Source organism: Bison bison, unplaced genomic scaffold, assembly GCF_000754665.1.
Source record: "Bison bison bison isolate TAMUID 2011002044 unplaced genomic scaffold, Bison_UMD1.0 scf7180017864302, whole genome shotgun sequence".
In the NCBI taxonomy this organism is placed as follows: Eukaryota; Metazoa; Chordata; class Mammalia; order Artiodactyla; family Bovidae; genus Bison; species Bison bison.
Window position 1 is genome coordinate 6,976,696 of NW_011494874.1, and position 26,299 is coordinate 7,002,994.

Sequence of the window (26,299 nt, forward strand, 5' to 3'; positions counted from 1 at the left end):
ACATCCACCTGTACTATTATTTAGTTAATATTTTCTTCAAATCAACTTGCTTTTTGAAAAAACTCTAATACCTACTTTAGCCTTGTCCTAAGCAAGAGAAATTGCCAGTTTAATGCTATTTATATTCTGAATACATATTAAATAAATGCTTAAATATTTAAATAAAAGACCATCTAAAAACACTGTATAGGTTACAAGTTGTGAGGCATACCACCCTTAGAAAATCCAACCTGATTCCAATTTCTCTAATGAAGCAAATCTTGAAATTGTTTAAATTCCAAGCTTTATTCCTAATGCAACTACAAAAAGTCCTCATTTTAAAATTTCTAATCACTTACACTCTGAAGTGTTTGGTTTTCTGTACAAGTATATGCTATAAAAAATAAAAAACTTGTAAGAAAAATAATCTCCTGTAAATATTTGACAGTATTTCCTTAAAGGAAGCCAGTCTATAAAATCTTTGATCATGCCACCTTGTGATAACTGTTTTATCATAGAGCTTGCACACTTAACTAATTCTCATGTAATCTTTCAAATACATATTTCATTTCTCACGGATATACTTACTATTCTATGTTTTCTTCCATAATCCTTTCCCTTCTTTTTGTACCTCTCATTTCATACAGCAGGTGATTAATAAATGCTTGTGAAACTGAACAAAATCAATACAAACTAAAATCTTATGGTCACAACAAATTGTGTATTTGTATCACGCAAAAAAGGACCTTTATTTTAAGTTGTGTACTTCCTTAAAAGTAAGGCTTTTGTCAGACATTTATACTCTGGAAAACATACAACAATTAAAAAGTGCAAACACACTGTGTGGGACAGCTTAAAGGGTATATAACCTTAAAGTTGGTACATTTTATAAATTAGGCTTTGATAAATTGTATAAAGTATTTATTTAATTTAAAAAAGTCTGCTTTTCAAACACATAGGTACTTCATTGTTACCCCCACTTCCACAAGACTCACATGAAAATAAAACACTTAATACAGAAAAGGAGGAAAAGGTCAACTGGAAAGGAGGAAAGCCAAACGAAAGGAAGAAAAGAAAACCAGTTCACAATATTTACTTCTGCACTCTCTTTCTGGTTTTTGAACCTTGAAGAGAAAACAAAGAGATTTAAATCATTAATCATTACTTTACAAAAGCAAAATAACAGATACATAAGCTTTTCCATATACAGTTACTAATATTCAAAATCTAACTGCGATTTTGTGGAGTAGTCAGTGGAGATGAAATTCAGACACCAATTTATAACTGTTAATACCCTGAAAATCTTAGGAAATTGTGTCATTTTTTTTTAGTGTGTCAAAAGACATGCTAACAAAGTCTACCTTCTACTTGGAGGTTATATGAGAATGCATCCACTGGTAAAATATACCCCATTTACACTGGTCATGAACTATTTCTCCCCTAAATTTTTATTGTGCAATTTAAAACATTAACTTCTAATATAAATCATAGCCAACGAGGTAGGTGTTCCTTGGGGGAAAGCACTGAGTTACGCTATTATGAAAAGCCAGGAATTGTGCCTAGAAGCGTTGCTTTTTAAAGCCTGCTCCCTCTACTCTTCAGGCAGGAGAGCAGTGGGCTATTCCGAAATGCTAAGTCTTGTCCACTAGGAATTAAGTAGATCCCAACCAAGTTGCCTTCTAGAAAAGCGTCACATCTGACATTGGCCTACGTGTCTTCGGACAGCTCCTGGGCTGGGAGAAACCAGCGCTTCTTTATCTGGGGCACGCGGATCCGCCTCCCCAAGGAGACTCTGTCCCCCCACACCCCAGGCCACCTCCACCTCGAGCATAGCAGAGGCAGAAGGACGAGCCCGGCCCAATCACAGCCGCCTGTGCTGCAAGTGGAGTGTGCCTTCCAGGCCTCGGGCTTCCTTCCGCCAGGAGAGAGCAGCGGAACCAGGGTGAGGGCAGCGAGGAGCCCGCAAGTGATCAATGAGCGCACTGAACAACAAAGAGATCAATACTTCTTTTCTGAAGTGAACAAAACATCCTTTGAATCTAGGACAAAATATCTACCACACATGTCTAATCACACACAGTTTCTAAAGGCTTTCTGATTATAGGTTTATTTAGGTACTTAATCGGAAGATCAGTGTTTTGTTTATTTCTCCAGGTTCTAGTTTCTATTCAGGTGCCATACATTTCAATTCATGCAAACTTTAATCTTATATAAATGCCTTTTTTTCACCACCACTCATAGTGCTCAGCCTAATACTATGGTGGGCTTAAGAGTTTTTCTTCAATTTTTGTGATATGGCCTTCTTTTAAAAATACCCCATGGCAGACTTTTAGGTTTTTACTATAATAACTTTGAAATTAATTTTGCATAGAAAACTGAGACCGCTGTGATTGTCTGAAACTGGCATAACAGAATAACACAAAATCAAGGTCAAAGGGAATACATCTCCCTTTCAATAAAATCTGAATCTACTGCCACGTTACAAAGGACACTAAAGTTAACAGTTATAACTACTTTCTCATTAATGTCCTAATTTGACATTCTACTCTTAGATTAAATACCACACTGCTACTTATCCCCATTCAATCTAGATTTAAAGTTTTCCACTGCAACTAAAAATGCCATCACCACCTAGAATTTATTATATTCTAAGTATTATGCAACGTAGACACCTTGTTACAGGTATCAATTCAAAATGGCTTCTAATAATCAATTCTGACTGTTTCAAGAAAAAACCTATTTCTCCTCCAATCCCTTTAAAATATATACTCATTTTCTTAATATTTTACTATGGGTAAAAGGCCCAATCATAAGACTAATGTGTAAAATTTAATATTTGAAAACTAAAATATACAAGATTGGGATATTCTTCTATGATGCAGAAGGAAAAAAAAAAAAGTGGGAAATTTCTTTGCAGGGTGCCTTAGAAATATCTCTTCCTTTACTAGACCATAGGTCTTCAAGGGGTAAACATGTCATGCTTTCCTCAAAGAACCCTCAGGAATAGTCCAAAATCCAAGGTACTTCAAAAATACCATCACCAAGAGTAGGCTGTTGAGTACTGTCTATTGTATGAACAGCAGGGACAAAGTACACTAGCCATAAATATCATGGCTATATTAACTAATTTTTAGTGCAATTCTGAAATATTGGCACGGTTTTGAAATGCCAGAATACATGTGGTTTTTTTTTAAAGGTTTATCATTTTGTGGGGGGAAAAAATTACTTGCAGCAAATTACCAAATTTCCTCAATTGGTAAAAATTATGCCTTGCATAAAAATAAAAGGATTAGAGGCCTCTCTTCTTCCTGAAAACCACCCTGTCACCCCCTCTCTTTCTTCAAGAAAACCTACACAATACACATTTTGAAAGCTTTCAGAAAGTGTTCTTACACAATAGACCCCCAGCTAGTCAAAATGAGTTTAGGTGTATCAAGAAAATTATACACATTTTTAAAATGGTCTAAATAGATATTAAAGGGAAGTTGCTCCCATTTTGCTAGGCACAGCATTCTGAAAGATCACACAGTGAGAAAAATCTCTTACCATATTGTAAACCATAAATTGTGTTTGAAAATAAAATTGTTAATGAAGAAACTGACATTTCTAAAGCAGCTGTTAGAGGTAACCATTCTTGAAACGTGTTTCTGACACAAAATCTTAAAGCTCTAGAAACACAGAATTCACTGAATCGTATTATGCATTTCTTTAAAAAATTCAAATGTAATAATGTGCCTTCTCCTTCAAGTTACTTTAAATTGATGAATACAAATACATACATTTTCATGAACCCCTGGATGGTTTTTTTCTTTGCAAGAAGCAGTAACATTTTACTATCTCAGGTAAAATTTCTGTCATTTATGAATATTTAGATAGCAAAATACCTTAACCAGCCTTATATTTTAATGGAGAAAAAGAATTACAATGGGAAAATAACAGCATTTAATTAAAGCAATTCAGAGTTTATATGAATAAAAGAGAATCTATTATCTTCATTTTTTTAACATCAAAAAAATCTGGATTGTTAAATTAGTGATGGAGTCTATTCTCTTCTTTTGTCATTAATAAATAAAACAAAGGTACTAATATATTTTCTTACAGTAAAAAACCATCAGTATAAGGATCTTAAATTAAAATTTTAGGCATAAAAAACACTTTTCATAATTATAGTCAAACTGAAAATCAGCACCAAAACAAATATCTCAGATGCTCATTAAGCAAAGTTCAGGGAACAAACGACCCTCAGGCATGAAGGGAGGCAGGAGGCTTCCCCAGGCACAGCTGGGAACTGGCTTCGGTCTACATGGGTATCAACCTTACTATAACAACGTAGGCCCTCTCCTAAACTAAAATTGCATGTTTTAAATGTAAGGGGTTTCTTTAGGTAAAAATATTGTTCGACCATTATAAATACTCCTTAATTTGGCTCCCAGTCACCATCATAGCTGTTGCCACTAGCCTCTGGCTGAGACATACTTCCATGTATTGCTCCCCGGGACTCCTCACTTTCTAATAACAAAATGAACAAGACAGGGGAGGAGGTGCAGGGGAAACAAAAACAGGAGGGAATGGAAGGTGGCAGCAGAAAAGTGAGAGGCACTGTTTCAAAGCCTTTAGCTTCCAGAGTGATGTTATACACTCCCTCTTCAGATGTCCCAAGGATTCTCTTGGGTAAATTCAGATAAACCTAAGGACGAACTATCCATAATATACAATGAAGAAAATGATCGTAAAATCAGGGTGAAGGTGATTCTCTCTCAAAAGTCAATTTTTGCTTTCCAAAAACATGCACCAGTGCTGCTTGTCAAAGGGAAGGAAAAATACAGCACGGGCCTGGTCTACAGGGCACTGACAGTGTGATGAAATTTTTCCCCAAAATTAGCCTTTTCTTTCAGAAATCAGAAACATTTCAGGGCCAACAAACTAATAAATAAAAGGCAGACAGAGAGGAGAGAGATTTGGGTGGGGGGCGGGGGGGGTTGGGGGGTGAATAATGGTACTGTAGCCAGCTCTGAATCTCTCCTCACCGAGGCAAGTAAGCCATCTCTCATGAACCCTGGAACACTCCGCCCATTTTCTAAGCCCCACAGGTGTGCCTACACACCACAGGCTGGCCATTCACTAACCAGACCAAAGTCCAACCTCGTCTTGCCCTTTGCAGGTGCTGCCTTGCTAAGGTCACTTCTGGAAGCCACACTTGAAGTGTTCTCAGAACCAGTGTAGGAGTCACTGAAGAAATGACTTTATACTTTGCTTCCTGTTTCAAGAGCTTGGAAAAGTGATGATTCGAGGCTTTAATTCCTTGCAGCCCAACTTGTTGACAGAAGAGTAGGCAGACCCTGTGGTAGGCCATGTACTAACCACCTGACCTGACATGCTCCTTCAAGCCCAGAGTTCTGTGGCTAAGTGTGGGAAGTTGGCCAGAGAGCAGCCAGAGAAGTGTGTATTCTGGTCTGCACATCTAACCCTTTCACAACATTCTGTCATGTAAATGCTCTGTGTCTTGGGTTCCATATCTGCAAAAAGAGACCAACTCCTGGTCCCAACTTCAGATTCCTGGAAACATGATGAGAGTATGTAACACAATGCGTGAACAAGAACAACGTGATGGATGGTGTCTAAGACATTCTCTTACTTTTTTAATTACACAATGAGAATGTTACGACCCAAACAGTTAACCCTTAATTCACTGGGAAGAAATGAAATTTGTGTTTATTATATAAGAACCAATAGACCATTCAACTTACGGGTTTGTGTGGCCTCTTCTGTCTGTTTATCCGAGCATTCCATGTCTTCAACACTAGATTCTACGCTTTCCTCAGCTTCTTTCTTTCTCTTCTTACATATAAAAATTAAAAGAAAGAAAAAGAAATGTGGCACGATGGTTGAGTAAATATACAAGCTTACCAGATATTAGCACGAATCTATCTATACAGGATTGAGTGTGTCAAAACATACAGAATACACACAGCTTCAAGGTTGGGAGTCACCTAAGGAAGGGGTCAGGGATGAGAGAAAATCCGGTTAAGAGAAACTTTACCTATATAGTTAGCCTAGCAGTGGGTACATTTGCTATATCCACCTTTTTATGCTTCATATAATTTATCATTGAAAGTCATGTTTTAGCACCCGGACTGACTATACAGAAACCCTTTATGAAAGCAAAGTGTTTTACAAATTTAACACCACGGCTTGCTCAAGCCAGTGATACTTACTTTTGCCATTTACACAACGTGGGAGGGGTGGTAGTAAATCCATTTAATAGGAAAATATATACCTGGCCCATGCATTGCATCAATGGTTATACCCTAAGTTGGTTGGAAAATTGCATTCATTAATCAGCAATGGCAAACTTCCAATAAATGGGTTTGTTTGTTTGGTTTTTTTTAAGTTTAAGAAGGCCATAAACCTTACTGTAAAGGAAGAGTCTTAAAAGTATACAGTGCTCCTAAAATCTCAGAAACAGAATGGATTTTCTAATACTCTCTCAGGCCTTTCCTGTTTTCTATGTACTTTTCTAGTCAAGTGTTATTAATACTTAGGAGCTAATGCCTACATTCTATCACAACCAATTCTTTCCAAATGTTCATATAACTTATTTTTCTTACTTTCTATCACAACTATAGTTTCTAACTAGTTCAATACTGTGTAAAACATTTTAAAATTCTTTTTTTCTTGTTACTTTCTTAATTTTATTTTTTATTGAAATACAGTTAGGTTACAATATTGTGTTAGTTTCAAGTATACAGAAAGTGATTCGGTTATTTTTTTTTAATGGAGGAAAATTACAATGTTGTGGTCTCTGTTGTACATCAACACGAATCAGTCATAATTATATACATTTGTTATTATTTAGTCGCGAAGTTGTGTCTGACTCTTTTGTGACTTCAGGAACTGTAGCCCACAGGCTCCTCTGCCCATGGGATTTTCCAGGCAAGAATACTGGGGTGGGTTGTCATTTCCTTCTCCAATCTCCTTGTACATATATATATATGTGTGTTTGTGTGTGTGTATATATATATATATATATCTCCTCCCTAAAATTCGTAACATCTCTCTATGTGGGTATACCTATAGAAGGACATTAGTAATGAACCGAAAACTGTGTATTTTTCATACAGCTTTATCCCATGTAGTCTCAAATTTAAATGCGTTGAAATCCACATCAGAACTCAGAGCTTCTCTCGGCTTCCTAAAGTAAGTTTGTAGCATTTAGGAAATCATCTGATACCTCCCAAATCTCAGAGATTACAGTACATCAGAAGGTCCTTGTTTATATTTTCCTAACAATTAGTTTTAAGTTAAACTTTGTTGAAAAAATAATTTTCCCAGCTTCAGGCCGTACTGTGTACAGCTATGAAAGAGTATAAGAATGCGTGCTGACAGGACACGGTTCTTTTTCCTAATGGCAAGCATGGGTTCTGTTCCATAGACAACTACAGGGAAAGCACAACTCTATTCAAATGACATCATCTTAAAACCACCAAGTGGTCAGAACTGTTGTTATCTATACACCACAATTAATCCCACTGTTCCAAAACACGCTGAGGGTGGCTATGGAAAGATGAGAACTCAAGACATACACACCATGGTCCTGAAGAAAATGCACTGCAAATATAAAAATAATATCCTGACTAAACCTTATGAAACTTTCAAAGGCATTCATTTAGCAGATTTGTATATGGAGGTATTGCTTCTCAAAAATAGCTGGAAGAGTGGCTGTAACTTCATGTAAGTGATGAGAGAAGGGGATAGTGCCTCACATCTTTCTTTTCCAAAGTGTTGCTTCATGATTACCATCTAAACCCTGCTGGGCTGAACAGATTGGTTCGATAATTACATACAATAACTGCAGTGGGCAGGTAACCCTCAGCTGGCACAGGGCAGCTCCCCTGTGAGAACTTCCATATGCAAACTGCACTGATGGAGCACATTAGGTGCCTCTCTCCTGCCGGTGCACAGGCCTGATTAACGCCAGCCAAGACTCCAAGGTTAGCATGTCAGCAGATTTGTGATGCATTAGGCAGGAATAAACACAGACACTTTTGTTCGTTCGGACCAAAATTAAGGAGGAATACTTCAGTACTACGTTGCTTTCCATACGGGAGAGGATGCATTTTCCAGTTTTAGGAGAGCAGATTTTTAACTGCTCATTATAAAGGGAGCTATCCAATATGTTCTACCCAAGAACCCAATGCATTCATCTTGTTTTCAGGCTTATTTAATAAGTAGGAGCTTTCTTTATCCCCATGCAGGTAAATTACAGAGGAATGAAAATCAGACAGTATTCAATCAACAAAAGAAGCACCTGTGTTTGAGCAGGCCGCACCGAGGAAAGCACTGAATCTCCGGAGCCCACGCTCCAGGCGGGCGTCTCTCGCCCGACTCTTCTGACAATGCCTACAGTAAGGATGCAAAGGACCAAAGGTCTACAGACTAAGACCAACGAACAACAACCACCACCTTCCTGTTAAAGAATATCATTTTACAAGGCAATGAGTAAACTTCCTAACCATGTGCTGCCAGCTTCTTTCTCCTGGTATCACCAAATGCTTCACTTTGTTACCTGACAGCATCCTGGGCTTCAGACAGTGCGTTATTTTGGTTATCTGTGAACAGAAAACAACTTCACAAAGTGTGCTGAGCTCTGACTTTGACATATTCCATATCAGGTCTCACAAGTCTCTTTCTTTACATTTATAAACAAAACCAAAATATTACAGGACATACAAGAGTAATTCATAAGCTTAGGATAAGGCTTTCTTTTAATTCAGCATGGCTAAAATATCTTTTAAAAATTAGGTTTACTTCAAAGGGCATGAGTGCATACATTACACATTATATTTCTGAAGTGCCTAGATATGCTAGGCTACAACTTCTCACCTCTAATTTAAAAACAGGAAGACAAATCAGCTAGATGCATTGAACTGATAACTTACTAACAGTCTAACTGAATGGAGGCCAGTTATAGACTTAAAGCTGTTTTAAGGGAAAAGAGAAGAAAAGTCTTCAGAGACAAAAACCAAGGACCAATTCTTTGCACCCCAACTCAAACATCCAAAGATAACCTCTAAATGCTTTCAGCAGCATCTAAGAGAAGCCAATTAAATTCATGGTTACAGCAAAGGAGACGCATGCTCAAGGACTGCTGTTGGGTTTTTCCCCCCTTATTACAAAAGTCATAAATGTTTATTATATGGGACTTCCCTGGTGGTACAGTGGCTAAGAATCCACCTGCCAATGCAGGGGACACAGGTTCGATCCCTGGTTGGGGAAGATCCCATATGCTGCAGAGCAACTAAGCCCCTGTGCCACAACTGCTGAGTCCGTGCTCTAGGGCCCACAGGCCACAACTGCTGAGTCCGTCCGCTGCAACCACTAAAGCCCGCGTGCCTACAGCCTGTGCTCTGCAACGAGCAGCCATGACCATGAGAAGCCAGTGCATGACAACTACAGATAGCCCTGCTCGCTGCAACTGGAAAAGGTCCATGCACCGCAATGAAGGCACAGTGCAATCAAATATAAACAATTTTTTAAAAATTACTGTTCCCTCTCTTCTGTTCCCTCCCTTCCTCATAGGAAACCATATTTCAAAAAAGTATTTATTATAGAAACTTAGAATGCACAGCTTAAAAAGTTTAAATGTTTGGTACTGCACATGCGTCAAACAAAGAACCGTACACACAAACATGACACTGCAACACACGGTTAATCTTACTGAACTTCTCTGATTAAGGCCACTGAAATCATCAGGCAAATGTCGACACTTACAAATTACTATTATATTCCTTAATAGTAGCCAGAAATAGAGTATTTGTTACTAGTGGTAACTAAAAGGAAAAAGACAGAATGTATCTTCTATGACCCTAAAGAAACCTATGTGCTACACCACAATATTTATAAAACCAGAGGATCTTAGTTAAATTTCACTATCTAGGCAGAAAAAACTGAGGCTGGGACAGAAGAAAAGCTGGGAGAACCCGTTCAGTATTTCAATCTGGTGGGGGTGAGGCCAAGAGGACTCAGAGCTCGTGGTTCTTCTCAGAACTTCCTTCCACAGGACCATACTTCCTCCCACAAGACTTTTCAGAGTGACATGGTGGTTACCAATAGCGGTGCTTTCACTGTAACAGACCCCTTCCTGGAGAGCCACTGAGCACTTACATTCATGTGTTCCTGGCCAGCCACTGCCCACGCCCTCATTACCTGCCCTCCCACCCTGGACCCTCCTGGGGGCAAGGGCACCTGCCACTATGCATGTTACACACGCACACATATCTGGGGTCTGCACCTGTTGAGCAAGGAGTCCACTACTACAGTAAAAACAGAGAGCTACGAGGCAAGCCCCTCAAAAACCATGTAAATGGACGAGTGATTATAGACATGTTTTGAGAAAAAGTAGGAAAAGATCAGACATAACGGAAAAGAGAAGAGATGAAAAGATGGGAGGTGGGTTAGGAAATGAGTCAGTGACCTAAGTGAAGGGCAGATGAATTTAAAGAATGGTCTAAATGTTACCATACATCAAAGTGATTTATTATTTTAAATGAGTTTGTGTGATAAAGGTTGTGATAAGAGTAACACATGCTGTAATTTCCTACCACAGTAACCTTGATTCTACTGGAAAAGAGGCAGGAACCCCATCGTGTATTTTCTAAGCACCTACTGCTTCCCTGGTAGCTGACCTGCTAAGAATCCGCCTACAATGCAAGAGATCCCGGTCTGATTCCTGGGTTGGGAAGACCCCCTGGAGAAGGGACAGGTTACCCATTCCAGTACTCTTGGGCTTCCCTGGTGGCTCAGATGGTAAAGAATCTGCCTGCAATGTGAGAGACCTGGGTTTGATCTCTGGGTTGGGAAGATCCCCGGGAGGAGGGCATGGCAACCCATTCCAGTATTCTTGCCTAGAGAATCCCCAGACAGAGGAGCCTGCGGGCTGCAGTTCATAGGGTCACAAAGAGTCGGACACAACTAAGCGACTAACACTATCACTGATAAGAAGTCATTCAGAGTTCCATAAATGAGTCCAATGTAATCCCACATATATAGAATTTCACTCTGTGAAGTATTAATTCATTTGTAAAGTGACACAGGCAACACGACATGGCCAAACCCTGATTTTCCTTACATGGCTGACAAAATGTGGAATATCTACGTCCTTCACCAGTTCAAGCTACCACACTCTTATGCCATGAAGAATGAAGCACTGCCTGTAATTAGATGAAAATGGTGCAGCAAAGATCATTGCTAACTCATGAGTGAGCAAATAAAACCAATGCATCTGTAAACTGTCAGAATAAACAAACAAGTGGAAACATTGCAACTAGGTGGCAAGCACACGTGATTGCCTGCTCTATAGGCAACACATTTTTTAGCAAAAATTGCTTTCACAAAGTAGGCATAAACGTCCACTTGCTTATCTGGAGTAAACGTGTGTTACTTCTGAGGACCTAGAAACGAGCTGCTTTAGGCACCTACTGTCACCCACACTCCTAGAAAAATACAGCCACTGAGCAGATAAGGAGCTGAAAAACAAGCTGGATCTGGGCACGTGACCTTCAGGAATACTACATGACTGAGAACTTATTCTCATCAAGTAATAAGGGCAATCAAAGCCTGGCAAGATCTCCCAATATAAGCACTTCGGGAAACAGTAAATCCATCTTCCACAGTGTTGGCAACAATGGCTTTTTGAGACTATCATCACTCACATCACAAGCACCACAAATATGATCAAACTCATGATCACTGAACAACTGAGAGCTGAATCCAGACATTCACATTCAACAAGCAAATGTCTAAAGACGCACACATGACAGTACTCTCTTCTGTGCTGGAATTAATATGACCTGAGGCTTCCATCACCTGTACCATTAATGTCAAAACTCCAGCAAAGTCACAGTGCTTCAAGGGCAACTTACAGGGAGAGGCAAATGCATAGCTAGTGATGCTTTAATTGTCTTTAATATTTTATATCTAAAACCACTAGGAGATTTTCAAGTGCCTTGAGTTCCTATGAAGGAAAAAACTATATAAATGCATAATAATAATTATTAATGGTTGTATGGCCCTGAACAATTCATCTAACTTCTGATTTTCACTTTCATCATTTGTAAGCAGATATATCTCATATTAGTGCTGTAAAGTATATGCAAAATAACGTAAAAGTACTGACAGACCGCAGAGTACTACATACATGCTCAAAGGAGACCGAAGGCTGATATAACCAGCGCTGAGCACTATCAAGTCCCCTGGGTAAACTTCAAACTAAGAATTAAAAGCACAAGACTCTGAAGCTGTAATGCTGCAAACTAAAGAGGCCAGTATTTATAAAAATACATATTTCAATGAAAACCAAACCCTCTGTATGTACTGGTGGGGAATTAAACGCTCTACAGGCATTCATGAACAAGTTTCTTAAAACTAAACCAGGCTGCATTAGCGTTCCTATTAAAAACAGACTGTCTGACCTCCCCCCACAATGTATCTATGCCACAACATTTCTAATCCTTAAACAACATGGGTGAATGGTGAACGCAGAATCCTCTGGCATCAGAAGTCCTCTGCTTTACATCAACTGCCTAGGTCCCTTAGTATCAATCAACAGCTTGAGGGAAGAAAGTTAACTTCAAACTCATTAATTTAACCATTTTTAATATGAGTGAGTTATGGAGCTCTATTTTGTAACCTTTATTTCACAGCAATTATCATCTTGTTTTTGTTGCAAAATCAACTTTTACCCATTCCCCATCATTTACTCTTCCAAACCATCAACTTGAACACACCCACTCACCAAGTCAATGTAAGCAAGTCTTCATTCACATCCGCCCGATATACTTCATCGCATAAACTGAACTTTAATAATATATGATCTTAGTTGAAGGTGTTGAAAGATTCAAATAAAAATTATTTCATTTGAATCTTTATTTTCCTGACATCAAGACACCAGAAAGACTTGAGAAAATGTACTCAGTGAAACAACAGCATTAATGTTGCAGTTAACATTTACTGATTAATTCATCATGTGTTCAGCACTGGTCTAAGTACTTTCTAAATCTCATTTAATCCACACAACAATCTTACGAGCAAGATAGGCAATATTATTATTTCCACGGAAAGATAACTTTTAAAAAACTCATTATTAAAAATAAATTCACACAAATGTTTAATATAATTCCTAAAAACTAGTCATGATATCACAGAAAAATGGAATCTTGGTCTAATACTGTCTTTTGAGATCCAAGTTTTGAACATATCTTATAAGCATATCTGTTTATTATGTCCAAAAATAAATCTCCCTACATACCGTTCAAAGCACTTATATGATGCCAAATTTCCTTTTCTATCTCTTCCAATAAAAATTAAAACACGGCATGTATGAATAACTGTCTATGAATACAAACTGGTCATGAGGCTGATAAGTGCTATTATTTAAAGTCTTTTAGACTTAAATGCCCAATATCTGCTTTGTCTATTTGCAAAAGGAATGCTTTCCACATGGAAGCTAGAATTCTAAGATACTCAAATTTTGGTTGGCAGTGGTTCTCAGCTATGCCTGCACAACATAATCACCTAAAAATCCTGAGGCCTAGGTCTACTCCCATAGCTTTTGGTTTAATTGGTCTAGGATGTAAGCCAGGCAATGGAATTTTTAAAAAGCTCCCAGGTGATTTTAATATGCAGTCAAAGAGGCCACCCCCTGCCTTTCATTTGCACCAGAATCATCTGAGGCACCTGTGGTATGGTGCCCTCCCAGATGATAGCATGCAATACACAGCTGGAGACCCCACTGTGAAAGAAAACGCAGTCCTCCCCTCAAAAAGAAAACTTATAAAGTAAACTTGAGGCTTAAAAAAAGTTTTTAACGATTAAAGAAATGAGAATTTTTAAAAAAGAAATAACAAGGCAACCAGATAGCTAATAAGCAGAAAAATAATCATTATAGAATTTGTAACTATACTAGAAATTTCAAAAACCACAGACAGAGCTGACAACTAAATGACATGAAGGAAAGGTCTGGGATGATTACAGATGAGGCAAAAGAAACAGACCAAGAATTAAGTAAGCAGTTAGACATGGAAGATGTGTATATTCTCTACATAGTCAGATGCAACCACAAACATCACTGAGGTAAGTGGAAGAATACCTAAATAAATAAAGAGGTATACCATATTCATGGAACAGAAAAGAATATTGTGAAAATATCAGTTTCCCAAAAGTCAATGCAATCAAAATCCCAGAAGTATTTTTGTGGAAATTAGTAAAATTTATAGGTACAAAGGGCCAAAAACAGAAAGAATCTCATAGAAGAACAAAGCTGGAGAACTCAACTATCAAATATTACCACAAAGAAGTAGTTCAAGCAGTGTGGCACTGATACAAACACAGAAGAGCAGGCCGACGGCAGAGAACAGGGCATCTGGAAACACATTCAAGCACGGGTGGCCACCTGAAAACCAGCTTCCTGCTCTAGGGACACCATGATCTTTTCAGTAAATGGTTCAGATCAGCTAGATAACCAGAGAGTAAACAAACACCAATTCACACCATTCACAAAATCAAATTATGTTAAATTACAGACCTAACTGAAAAAGACAAAATAAAATTTCTTGACACAAGAATGATTGTGAACAAAATCTTTCTAGACTAGAATACACAAAGCACTAGCCCTTAACAAACACACACACACCAAAAACCCCTGATTAATTAGGCTTCATTAAAGTTAAGAACTTCTCTTCATCAAAGATGTCATATTAAGAGTGAAAAGAAAAACCAGACTGTATATAAAAAATGTGCAACACATATATTGTGTATATACAAAGTACTTAACTCAGCCAATCAAAGAAAAGCAGACAACTCAGACATATTTTAATGGACCTGAAATGCACTTCACAAAAAAAAGGTTATCAAGACTGATGTGCACATGAAAAGGTGTTCAAAATCAATATTCCCAGGGTATGAAACTAAAACCATCCAGAAATACTAGTGAGCACCTACCGAAGTAGGTAGAATTAACATAATGCAATAAGTAGTGTCAAGAGCAACTGAGACTCTCCTAAGCTGCTGGTCAGAGAGCAGAGCGGACAAAGCCTTGGCAGGATCTGCTGAAGCTATTAAGCATACACAGACCCTACGCCCTGCTAACTCTACTATATACACACCCAACTTGAATTAATTATATGTGTTTCCTAAAAGAATTTATAAGCGTGTTTTTAACAGTGTAATTGCAATCACTGAAAACTGGAAACAGTGCATATATCCATGAACAGCAGAAGAAACAAACGAATCATGATACAGTCATACAGCAGAGTACTGCATGCGTGCTCAGTCACTTCAGTCGTGTCCGACTCTGCAACCCCATCGACCGTGGTCTGCCAGGCGCCTCTGTCCATGGGATTCTCCAGGCAAGAGTTCTGGAGTGGCTTGCCACTGCCTTCTCCATAACAGAGTACTATACAGGAACAAAAACCAAAAAGACTTCTGCTACTTGCAACAGCACAGAAATTCGAAATACAAATGAATCAAAGACTCAAAAGTATACAAAACACACGGTGGTACTGCTAAGTTTTTTAAAACAGCAAAATGAACTCACGATGTTAGAAGTCATACTGTTGGTTATTCTTAATGAAGGGTAATGGCCGAGAGAGGTTTCAATGAATGATCCACATCTTGATTTAGGAGACATTTAAATGCATGTGTTCACTTCTGTGAAGTTCAAATTTCTCACTTATTTGTGCACTGTGCTGCACAGGTAGAGCTTCCCTTGTGGCTCAGCTATAAAAGAATCCACCCGCAATGCGGGAGACAGACCTGGGTTCGATCCCTGAGTTGCAAAGCTCCCCTGAAGAAGGGAAAGGCTACCCACTCCGGTATTCTGGCCTGGAGAATTCCATGGACTGTATAGTCCATGAGGTCACAAAGAGTCAGATACAACTAACTGACTTTCACTGCACAGATATCATAATTTCACTTATTTTAATGGACTTTAAAAAATTAGGGGCAAAAGATACTTGACAAAATCCAAATAAGACAATATTCAAAGTAAAGAAATCAATAATGGGATTTATTGATATAATGGGATTTATTGATTTATTAAGGACAGAAATGGTATGGATCTAAGAGAAGCAAAAGATATTAAGAAGAGGTGGCAAGAATACACAGAAGAACTATACAAAAAAGATCTTAATGACCCAGATAACCATGACAGTGTGATCACTCACCTAGAGCCAGAGAGACATCTTAGAGTGCAGAGTCAAGTGGGCCTTAGGAAACATCACTATGAACAAAGCTAGGGGAGGTGATAGAATTCCAGCTGAGCTATTTCAAATTCTAAAAGATGATGCTGTGAAAGTGCTGCACACAAAATCCCAGCAAATTTGGACAACTCAGCAGGGGCCACAGGACTGGAAAAGGTCAGTTTTCATTTCAATCCCAAAGAAGGGCAATACCAATAAATGTTCAAACTACTGCACAAATGCACTCATTTCACATGCCAGCAAAGTAATGCTCAAAATTCTCCAAGCTAGGCTTCAACAGTATATGAACTGAGAACTTTCAGATGTGAAAGCTAGATTTAGAAAAGGCAGAGGAAACAGAGATCAAACTGCCAACATCCGTTGGATCATCGAAAAAGCAAGAGAATTCCAGCAGAATATCTACTTCTGCTTCACTGACTATGCTAAAGCCTTTGACTGTGTGGATCACAAGAAACTATGGAAAATTCTTAAAGAGATGGGAATACCAGACTACCTGACCTGCCTCCTGAGAAATCTGTATGCAGGTCAAGAAACAACAGTTAGAACTGGACATGGAACAACAGACTGGTTCCAAATCAGGAAAGGAGTACGTCAAGGCTGTATACTGTCACCCTGTTTATTTAACTTATATGCAGAGCACATCATGAGAAATGCTGGACTGGATGAAGCACAAGCTGGAATCAAGACTGCCAGAAGAAATATCAATAACCACAGATACGCAGATGATACCACTCTTATGGCAGAAAGTGAAGAAGAACTAAGGAGCCTCCTGATGAAAATGAAAGAGAAGAGTGAAAAAGTTGGCTTAAAACCCAACATTTAGAAAACTAAGATCATGGCATCCAGTCCCACCACTTCATGGCAAATAGATGGGGAAACAATGCAAACAGTGAAAGACTTTATTTTCTTGGGCTCCCAAATCACAGCAGATGGTAACTGCAGCCATGAAAAGAAAAGACACTTGCTCCTTGGAAGAAAAGCTATCAGAACAAACCTAGACAGCATATTAAAAAGCAGAGACATTACTTTGCTGACAAAGGTCCATCTAGTCAAGGCTATGGTTTTTCCAGTAGTCATGTATGGATGTGAGAGTTGGACTATAAAGAAAGCTAAGCGTGCAAGAATTGATGCTTTTGAACTGTGGTGTTGGAGATGAAATCAGTCAATCCTAAAGGAATCAGTCCTGAATATTCATTGGAAGGACTGATGCTAAAGGTGAAGCTCCAATATTTTGGCCACCTGATGTGAAGAACTGACTCCTTAGAAAAGACCCTGATGCTGGAAAAGACTGAAGACATGAGGAGAAGGGGACAACAGAGGATGAGATGGTTGGATGGCATCACTTAATGGACTTGAGTTTGAGCAAGCTCCGGGAGTTGGTGATGGACAGGGAAGTCTGGCGTGCTGCCATCCATGGGGTTGCAAAGAGTTGGACATGACTGAGCGACTGAACTGAAATGAATGGGATTTATAGGGAAAGAAATTCTTAGTAAACACCAAATCCACTTAGATATAGATTTAAAAGCAAACTACCATTAAAAAACAAAGAAATGTATCAACTGCAACAATCTAAACTTATATAATTAAAATACAGTTTCTGCTATTCTATCATACAAAAACAGCCAGACAGACCTTCACCAAATTTAGATGGTATATTGGAGCAATCTGACTTCAATTATAGGCTACATGGTATAAATTTAATGATGCTGAGGTGTGATCACATCAAAGAGACAGAAGTTGTCCACCAGAGCAGCTGCAGGCCACTGATGGGAGCTGGAAGACCTTTCTTTGCTCTTGTTCAGTCCTCTGTACCATGTTCCAGGCTGAGCGCCAGCAGGAATTTATTTATTATTTATTTAACAATGGTTAATGATTTTTCAGAGCAACTATGGAAAGGTCGACTAGCATCACATAACTTAGAAAAACAAAAAATTGGAAATAGAAAAAAAGGGTACTTGGACATCACTTATAGGGAGCAACAATATATACTGCTTGAAAATAAAAAACTGCAGGCCCATGCTCTAGACCTAGTCAGCAGATCTCCAGGGATGAGACCCAAGAGATTCTAATGAACAGCTCTTTTTGTTGGCTTGGGCAAGCAACTTAATCAAAACCTTATAAAAAAATAGCTAATGGAGGTATTAATGTCTTTTAACTTACTGAGTTCTTTCCAGTAAATTAAGCTGTTCTTAACCCAGATGGGACAGGGAGAAATTCTTTAAGGACAGAACTACATGTTATTGATCCCTGTAGCCCCGGGGACCTAGCCTAGATCAGGTACATAAATTAGACCCCACACATAATTGCTGAAAGGTGAGTTAAGAGTACACAGTGAATCCAGTAACTGTTGCAACTATACCGACAGATTCTAAGTGCCAGTTCTAATCAACAGTTGAAATTTTTGGCTGCAGTATTTTTTAAGGAGAAACTAATACTTAGTATCTTTCTACTTCAGCTTTATGTCAAACCAAAATTCTGTGCTTTAAATAATACCCTTAGGTTACCGAGACCAAAAACAGTTACAAGTGGATACATTCATATTTCACTACACTTTCCAAATTTACTGTACCACAATCAAGCATGGCTGTAAAATACTAGATAGAAGCCTTGCTTCATTTTACTGCTGACCAATTCTTATAGGTTTAAAAAAACAAACAAACAACTCTTATCTCTTAGGAATATAAAGAGAAATATACATTGAATTGATTAAACTCATCTCTTTCAGAGACTTGCTGCTGCTGCTGCTAAGTCGCTTCAGTCATGTCCAACTCTGTGCAACCCCATAGATGGCAGCCCACCAGGCTCCTCTGTCCCTGGGATTCTCCAGGCAAGAACACTGGAGTGGGCTGCCACTGCCTTCTCTGTCAGAGATTTGAGTGTCGTAAACACAAAGAATGTACACTTTAAGTTTTTTAAAAAATTATGACAAAGGAAAAGAATAAAGAATAAATATGCAATTATAAGGATTAATACAGCTTCTATGATGAATCATTATACTCAGCTCTGAAATTCTGAAAACCAGAGCAAAAAAAAAGAGGAATTTCAACACATGTTCCTAAAAAAGAGATGGAATATACTAATTTCTCAGAAAAGAAAGCTTTCTCTTGTTGGAAGTCCTCAGACTCAAAAGTTGGATGAAGCTCTGCTTTTATCTGTTTTAGATGTGGTATATTTACAATTTATTTGAAGAAAGTGTTCTGATGCTTAAAAACAAAAACTAACTCTTTCACTTTACAAATAAAAAACAAAAGGCTAACAAAATCAACAATTAATCTACAGTTAAATGCCGAACAAGCAGCTTCAGGATCTTACCTAATCTTAACTTTGATTAATTTCTTTTCAATACAAAAACAGTCTTGTGCCAGTTTTGAGATGGGAAAAAAAAGGGCAGCAAACCAATGAAGGAAACCTAACAGTTCAGCTTTTTATTCATGTTCTTCCCCTAAATGAAGCTTTATACATGTAGGGGATGATCTAACAAGAAATTTCCAGCTTTCTGAACTATCCAAGGACACAAGAGAATTATAAGGTCACAGATGTTAGCTCTGCAGCAGACTGACCTATTCAGCTGTGAAGTCAGCCAACCTGGGGAAACAAAATTTTCTCTAGCATGTAGTTACAAACAACAGTGATTTGCACAGGGAAGGGAGATGGCACTGGACAAGTTCTCAGGACTACAGAGATCTTTATTTTTCAATCAGCAAAATTTTAGAGCAAAACACTACAGAAGCCAGCTATAAATATTAATGCACAAAAATCTGTCCTGAGCAGGATGTGAGCTATATGTTTATACATATATGCAAATTCTAAGTTTACCACCTTCCTGAAGAATTCTACTCAGCCTTCAATTTATCCTCTTCACATAAAACTGGATATGTTTTTCCTCATGGTTGTTGACCACAAAAATGGAATAAGGTACAATTAAGACAAAACTTATGAAAGCAAGAAGATGTATATATAGATGCATATGTATAATTCCAAATTCTGTGATGAAATTATAAAGAAATCTACTATTAGCCAAAAAAGTCAAATTAATGATCCAATTTCAAAATTCCTATCTCCTCTGAAATTAAAAAAATTATGAAAAACTTTTAATATGCTGTTTATTCTAAAGGGAGAAAATCTGTTTTTAACTCTTTATCTCATAGTTTGGAATATGAGACTTTCAAAAAGTCTACTGGAATTTTACAGAGTTAATGACAATTAAAAGTCAATAATGTAAAAACATATTTTTCTTCTAAAAGTAGTCTTCCTTTTTCATATAAAAGCAACACAATTTCAGATTAAAAAAGGAAAAAGTTAACCAATAATTATTAAAAATAACCAGTAAGATAATGTATACCTTAAAATCTGAATTTTAAAGTGATACCAGGGGTTATGTACAAGTCTGTACAATACTTCTACCATAGGTTTATTATTTAACATTTCTTTCCAAAAAATTAATCTTCTTATATACAGATATACAACTTTATGAAGTGACATTTCTGTAAAGAGCAAAATAATGTTTAAATGGGAAATATACCACACCAACAAATAAGGAAACTTTCAAATGCAATTTTCAAATGATAATTTTTCAAAAGCAATTTTCAAATGGCAAATACGTGGGACCACACCAATGAACAAGGAAAAAGTGAAACACAGGATCAACCGAAAGGGGTGACATGGGAGAAAAGGACACACAGAATGTGGACACACAGAATGTGAACTGAGCGCCCCACCCAAATTGCTCTGCCAGATACTAGTATCCCAAGTTAGACTTGTTCAGGGAATTTCTTAACTTGCTACCGGACATAAGAAACACATACTCATTTTTCTAAAACCCTCTATGTATTTTTCCATATCACAAAGGTTTGCTTTTACGTAATGATGATAAATATTTGACTGCAGAGCAATCTGCTATTTTCTTTACTGAGCTACTGATTTACTTGCCTATATTTGTTGCAAACAGTCACAGGAAACCCAAAGGAAAATTCAGTAACAAAACTCACTTTTGCCACTGGTTTTGCTTTCAAACTTCCATTCTCCACAACAGTGAGGTCCAGCTTGCCATCATCCTTACTTCCTATAGCTTTCAGTCCTTGCAAAAGAATATCTCGTAACTTTTGATAAAGAGGTTTTTCGACATAATCCAGTAATTTCACTGTTTCCATGTACTTAGCAATTTCATCTAAAAGAATAACACAATTATTTTGTAGTTTTTATAATAAATACAACATATTTACCTCTTCTAAGAAAATGATCCACAATTATAGTAACATTAGAATGCAAATATATAGCTTGTTAAATATGTCTTTCTATCACGTCTTCATTGGAAGTATGCTTCTGAATTCAGGAATTGTCAGATAAGTCAAATAAAAAAATGTATTTTTAGATACAATGCAAAAAACGTCTTTTAATTCTGACAATAAGAAAGAAGACAAGCTAAACATTTAAATATATATAAAAACAATTACTAATATAATTTTAAAGCTACTTTTTAAAAGGACCTAAAATAAATGTTATGAAGTAAAATGTGCTTAAGTACAATAAATATCATAGCTAGAATTTTTTTTTTGCCACAGAAGCCATTAGTTCTAGAGAAGACAGCTGCATTTTTTGGGTAAATGAAAAATAAAACATGAAAATCAGGTTGAAAAAAGAAACACAAGGAAGCCCTGATTGTCCCATAAAAGAGAAAAACCAACTTGTGAATGATAAAAGGTCTACTGGACACTGAGGCAGAACCAAACCCATAAAAAGAAATCTTACTAGTCAAGATCAGCACCTCTCAACACCCATCTAAAAATCCATCTTGGGGTTAATGACTCATACATATATATGCCCAGTTCAGCCTTTCCACTGACCTCCAGACTTGTATACCCACTGACTTCCACTGACTCATATACTGGCTGTGTAACTGGCATCTCACATGCCAACCAAATCCAAAATCCTGACCAACCCCTAAAACCTGCTCACCCTGCGTTTTTTCTGTCTGAATTATAGAAAATCCCATTCTCCCAGTTCTTCAAATCCTCCTCCCACATTCAATAAATCAAGACATTATGTCAGTGCTACACACGCATTCATTCATTCATTCATTCAGACATTTTAAGTACCTACCACATGTCAAGCATGATTCTAAATACTTAGGTACGTGAGAAAAAAGAAACAAAAATCCTTCCTTTCAACTTTCTTAATCTGATAAAGGGGATCTACAGAAAACCAAAAGCAAACGTCACCAAGTGTGATAAAACACTGGACTTCCCTTCTGAGAGAAGAAAACAGCAAGGAAGCCCATCTGTACCGTTTCCATGCTGCCTGAAAGTCCTGCAGTTTTTAGCCAGTGCAGTAAGGCAAGAAAAGAAACAGACAGCACTGAGTGGAATGGAAGATGCAAAACGGTTTATTCACAACATGAGTGCATGTAGAAAAGCCTAAGAAATCTATTAAAAAACTTCTAACCAATATGTAAAGTTAACAAGATCATAGGATATAAAGTATTTAAAAATCTTTCTATACACTAGCAACAAGCATTTAGAAAAGTAATAAAAACATACCATATACAATAGTATCAAAAAGCATCAAATACCTACAAACAAATATAATGAAAAGATGGGCAAGATTTTTTCCAAATGGAAACTATAAAACACAGGTCAGAGAAACTGACACCAAATTAAATGAAAGCCATAAAGTATCAATTATATAAAGATGCCAATGCTCCCCAATTAGTCCACAGAGTCCCTGCGATTCCACTCAAAATTTCAGCATGTTACAGAGGGAGAGGACATGTGTGGAACTGACAAGGTTATTCTAAAATGTACAAATATACAAAGGATCATGCAAAACAGCAAAGTCAAGTTTAAAGAAGAAAAAGTGCCAGAGGACTTAAACTATCAGAGAAAGCTATAGTAATTAAGACAGTGTGCCCCAAGAACAGAAAAAAAAAACAACTACTATGAAAGAGCCCAGAAACAGACTCACAGATTCGCACATGATTGAACACAAAGGTGCCATCACAGAGCAAGGCTGGTCTTTTCAAGAAAGGCCGCTGTTAACAGTGTGAACTATGCGAGGTGATAGCGGTGCTAAATCATGCTCATCGTTCTCCAGTCTACATGTACCGGCAGATCTCAGACGACACCGCGGGTTAGCTCCAGACCGCCACAATAAAGCAAGTATCACAATAAAGCAAGTCACCTGTTCTGGTTTCCCGGTGCATTGAAAAGTGATGTCTAATACTGTAGTCTATTACGTGTGAAATAACACAATGTCTAAAAAAACGTGCATACCTTAACTAAAAAAACACTTTATTGCTAAAAAGTGCCCACCATTATCTGAGCTTTCAGTGAGTCATAATTGTTTGCAATAATAATATCATTGATCACAAATCACCATAAGAAGTATAATAATAATGAAAAAGCTTAAAATATTGTGGGAGTTACCACAATGTTTGACACAGACAGGAAGTGAGCAAATGCTGTTGGAAAAATCAGCACCAACAGATTTACTCGACATAGGCTGCCACAAACCTTCAATTAGTAGGAAAAGCAACACATCTGCAAAGTACGATAAAGTGAATCGCTATAAAATGAGGTATGCCTACATAGCAAATCATCACATTATAGAATTATATTTGTCAATTATTCCTCAATAAAGTTAAAAAATAAATAAAAACATTTAAAAAATGTTAACAATGGGAATGAATTTCATAAATGCAGTATTGAATGAAAGAAAAAGAACGCCACCAGAAACTAGAACGTTAAAAATCCCTGCCCTCGTGAAATTATCTGTTTAGTTCACTCTATGATTCCATTTCCATATAGTTCAAAGAGAAATCCTTGATGTTGGAAGTTGTGCTAGTGATTCATTAGGCCAGAGGGAAAGGCTGGTGACTGGGAGAAGGCAACAGGGAGCAAATCTGAAAAAGCAGTAACACTCCATTTCCAGATGTGGTTGACAGACTGCAAATTTAAAGAGCTTAAGCTCACACAGTAGACCTCCCTGGAGACAACTGAGCAAAGGCTTGAAAAGATCTAAATATATCCAGACTGACCACTGCTCACACCTGCACTGCTACTTCCCTTGCTCGGATTATGGCAGAAGGCTTCTAACTAGCTCCTGTTTGTACCTGGCCTTGCCTCCTTAGCAGTCCATCTTCAAGACAGGAGCTGGAGAGACTTCCCTTAAAGACAGACAGTTCACATCCCTCCTTTCCTCCACACTTCATGCACTCTTGCTCAAAGTAAAAGCCAAAGCCCATGATGGCCTAGATGCAGGCATCAGCAGGCACTCAGGTCCTTCCGCATGGACACGTTCCTCCCCAGAGCTCACTCCATCTCCTTCCCACAGCTGCTCAAATGGCACCTCCACAGGAGGACCGTCCCAGGCCACCCTAGTTACAGTAACAACCCACCCATCTCTTCAATTCCATTTCCTGTGTTTGTTGTTTTTGCCACAGTACTAACCATGCAATAAACTGTGCAATTTACTCCTTTACTGTCTACCTTTCCCAACTAGAGCTTCACAAGGACAGGAGTTTTTATTTATTTTGATCCCTAGTGCCTAGGAGAGTCTGAGGCACAAAATAGAACCTCAACTAAGGAAACAGCTGCATTACTGAATGAAATTTGGTTCCTTGACTGAAAGCGCTGAATAACAAGTGAGTAAGGCCCACCTGTGGAAAGGCCAACGTGAGCAGGCCCCAGTGAGACGCTTACACTTAACAATACCGAAGCTCTTACATTAAGCGTTGTTAGTCTATGGACCTCAGGAGCTTTCTCCTCTCAGAAAATAAAATCCTTATGAACACTGAAGAAGTCTTTTCTTACCCGGCTTGTTTTTCTCAGGAAAACACTTGTCCATCAAACTCGCAATATTTTCTCTGTATCTGTTAAAAATTAAAAGAATGAGTCATTGTTTGATGCTTGATGCCATGAAAGTTATTAATACTTAGTAACAGTAAATAGCACATTAAGCAGCACTGTGCTACATCCTAAATACACTTACGAACATTCTTCTCAAATAAATTCAACAAAAAGAAACCCAAGGAATCTTACTGTTAAACAAGCCCTTTCTTATTTCTACATTAGTGTCCGTTAAAGCAATAGTCCTCGTAAAGAAGTTCTGACCCAACATCTGCCTCATCATTTTGCCCGAAATAATTTACTGTAAGTTTTCCTTTACCTAATTTTGGAATCTCTAACGTAGTTAGGATCTTTCAAATTATCTTCCCACGGCAGATGGCCACTAAGCCACTGGATCATGCAATAACCAAGGATTTCCAAGTCACCGCGTCTTGATGGTGCTGTGAAACAAAAGAAGCAGATTCAGCACAGTGAAATGATGTTTAAGGCAGAATTTCAGGTATATCTAAAGCAATAAGGTAAAAAGAGTCAACCCTATGGTCTTCTTTTTCATCATACAATCTTGACTCCATTTTGAAAAAAAAAACACCGAATACTGGGCAGTATCAAAGAACTCATTTACCTCCAACTAATAATTTACTTTATAACCCAAACTGGCAAAACTCTACAGTTTCAAACTGAGACTACTAGTCTAAGAAATAAATTATAAAGCAATGACACATTTAACAGTGCCCTTGGAAAATGTGAAGATATTAAAAATGCTGCAAGGTATTAAGAGGCCCAGAGAACAGGGGGGTTTTAGCTCCTCCACAGTGTTGGACACAGAAAAAAAAGAAACGATGGCTGAGGAAACAGGCCAGCTGAATGGGTGACAAAGTAAGTCTACTGGTTACAAAGTTGTAGCTGCATAAGAAAACACAAACCTTTATGGAGGAAAGCCCCCAGCATTCCAATTAAGCTAAAGAAAAGCAAAAGAGGCCTCATTGCAGCTGACTGCACTACTTCGCCACCGACCCGTCACGACCTCGGAAGGGTGAGAGGAAGATGGAGAGAACAGAGGTGCCCTGTCCCTCAAATGCAGGAGCTTAAGCTCTCTCTCCTTCCCCCGCCCTATCCTGCCTCTTCAGTTCTGATCCGTCTGCTTATCTACTGGTGCAGGATGAAGAGCCGCGCAGGGGTTCAACGGAAAGCACTGGTGCTGCAGCTCTAGTTCAGGTGCCT

General features: G+C 38.0%; 1 protein-coding gene across 15 annotated transcripts in view; it reads right to left on the reverse strand.

Moving 5' to 3' along the window:
- Window positions 1-403: 403 nt before the first annotated feature.
- Window positions 404-26,299, reverse strand: part of VRK1 (vaccinia related kinase 1) — an 81,145-nt gene continuing 55,249 nt past the window's right edge. For 12 of the 15 annotated variants that reach the window (XM_010851381.1, XM_010851376.1, XM_010851380.1 and 9 more), the window contains 5 exons: window positions 25,398-25,518; window positions 25,043-25,101; window positions 21,224-21,402; window positions 5,727-5,817; window positions 884-1,103 (listed from right to left, as the gene is read on the reverse strand). In XM_010851381.1, coding sequence (XP_010849683.1) covers window positions 1,072-1,103; window positions 5,727-5,817; window positions 21,224-21,402; window positions 25,043-25,101; window positions 25,398-25,518 — 482 coding nt within the window. In that variant the 3' untranslated portion in view covers window positions 884-1,071. Of the gene's footprint in view, window positions 1,104-5,726; window positions 5,818-21,223; window positions 21,403-25,042; window positions 25,102-25,397; window positions 25,519-26,299 lie in introns of all 15 variants that reach the window. The other 3 variants (XM_010851388.1, XM_010851389.1, XM_010851377.1) reach the window with 2 other exon arrangements.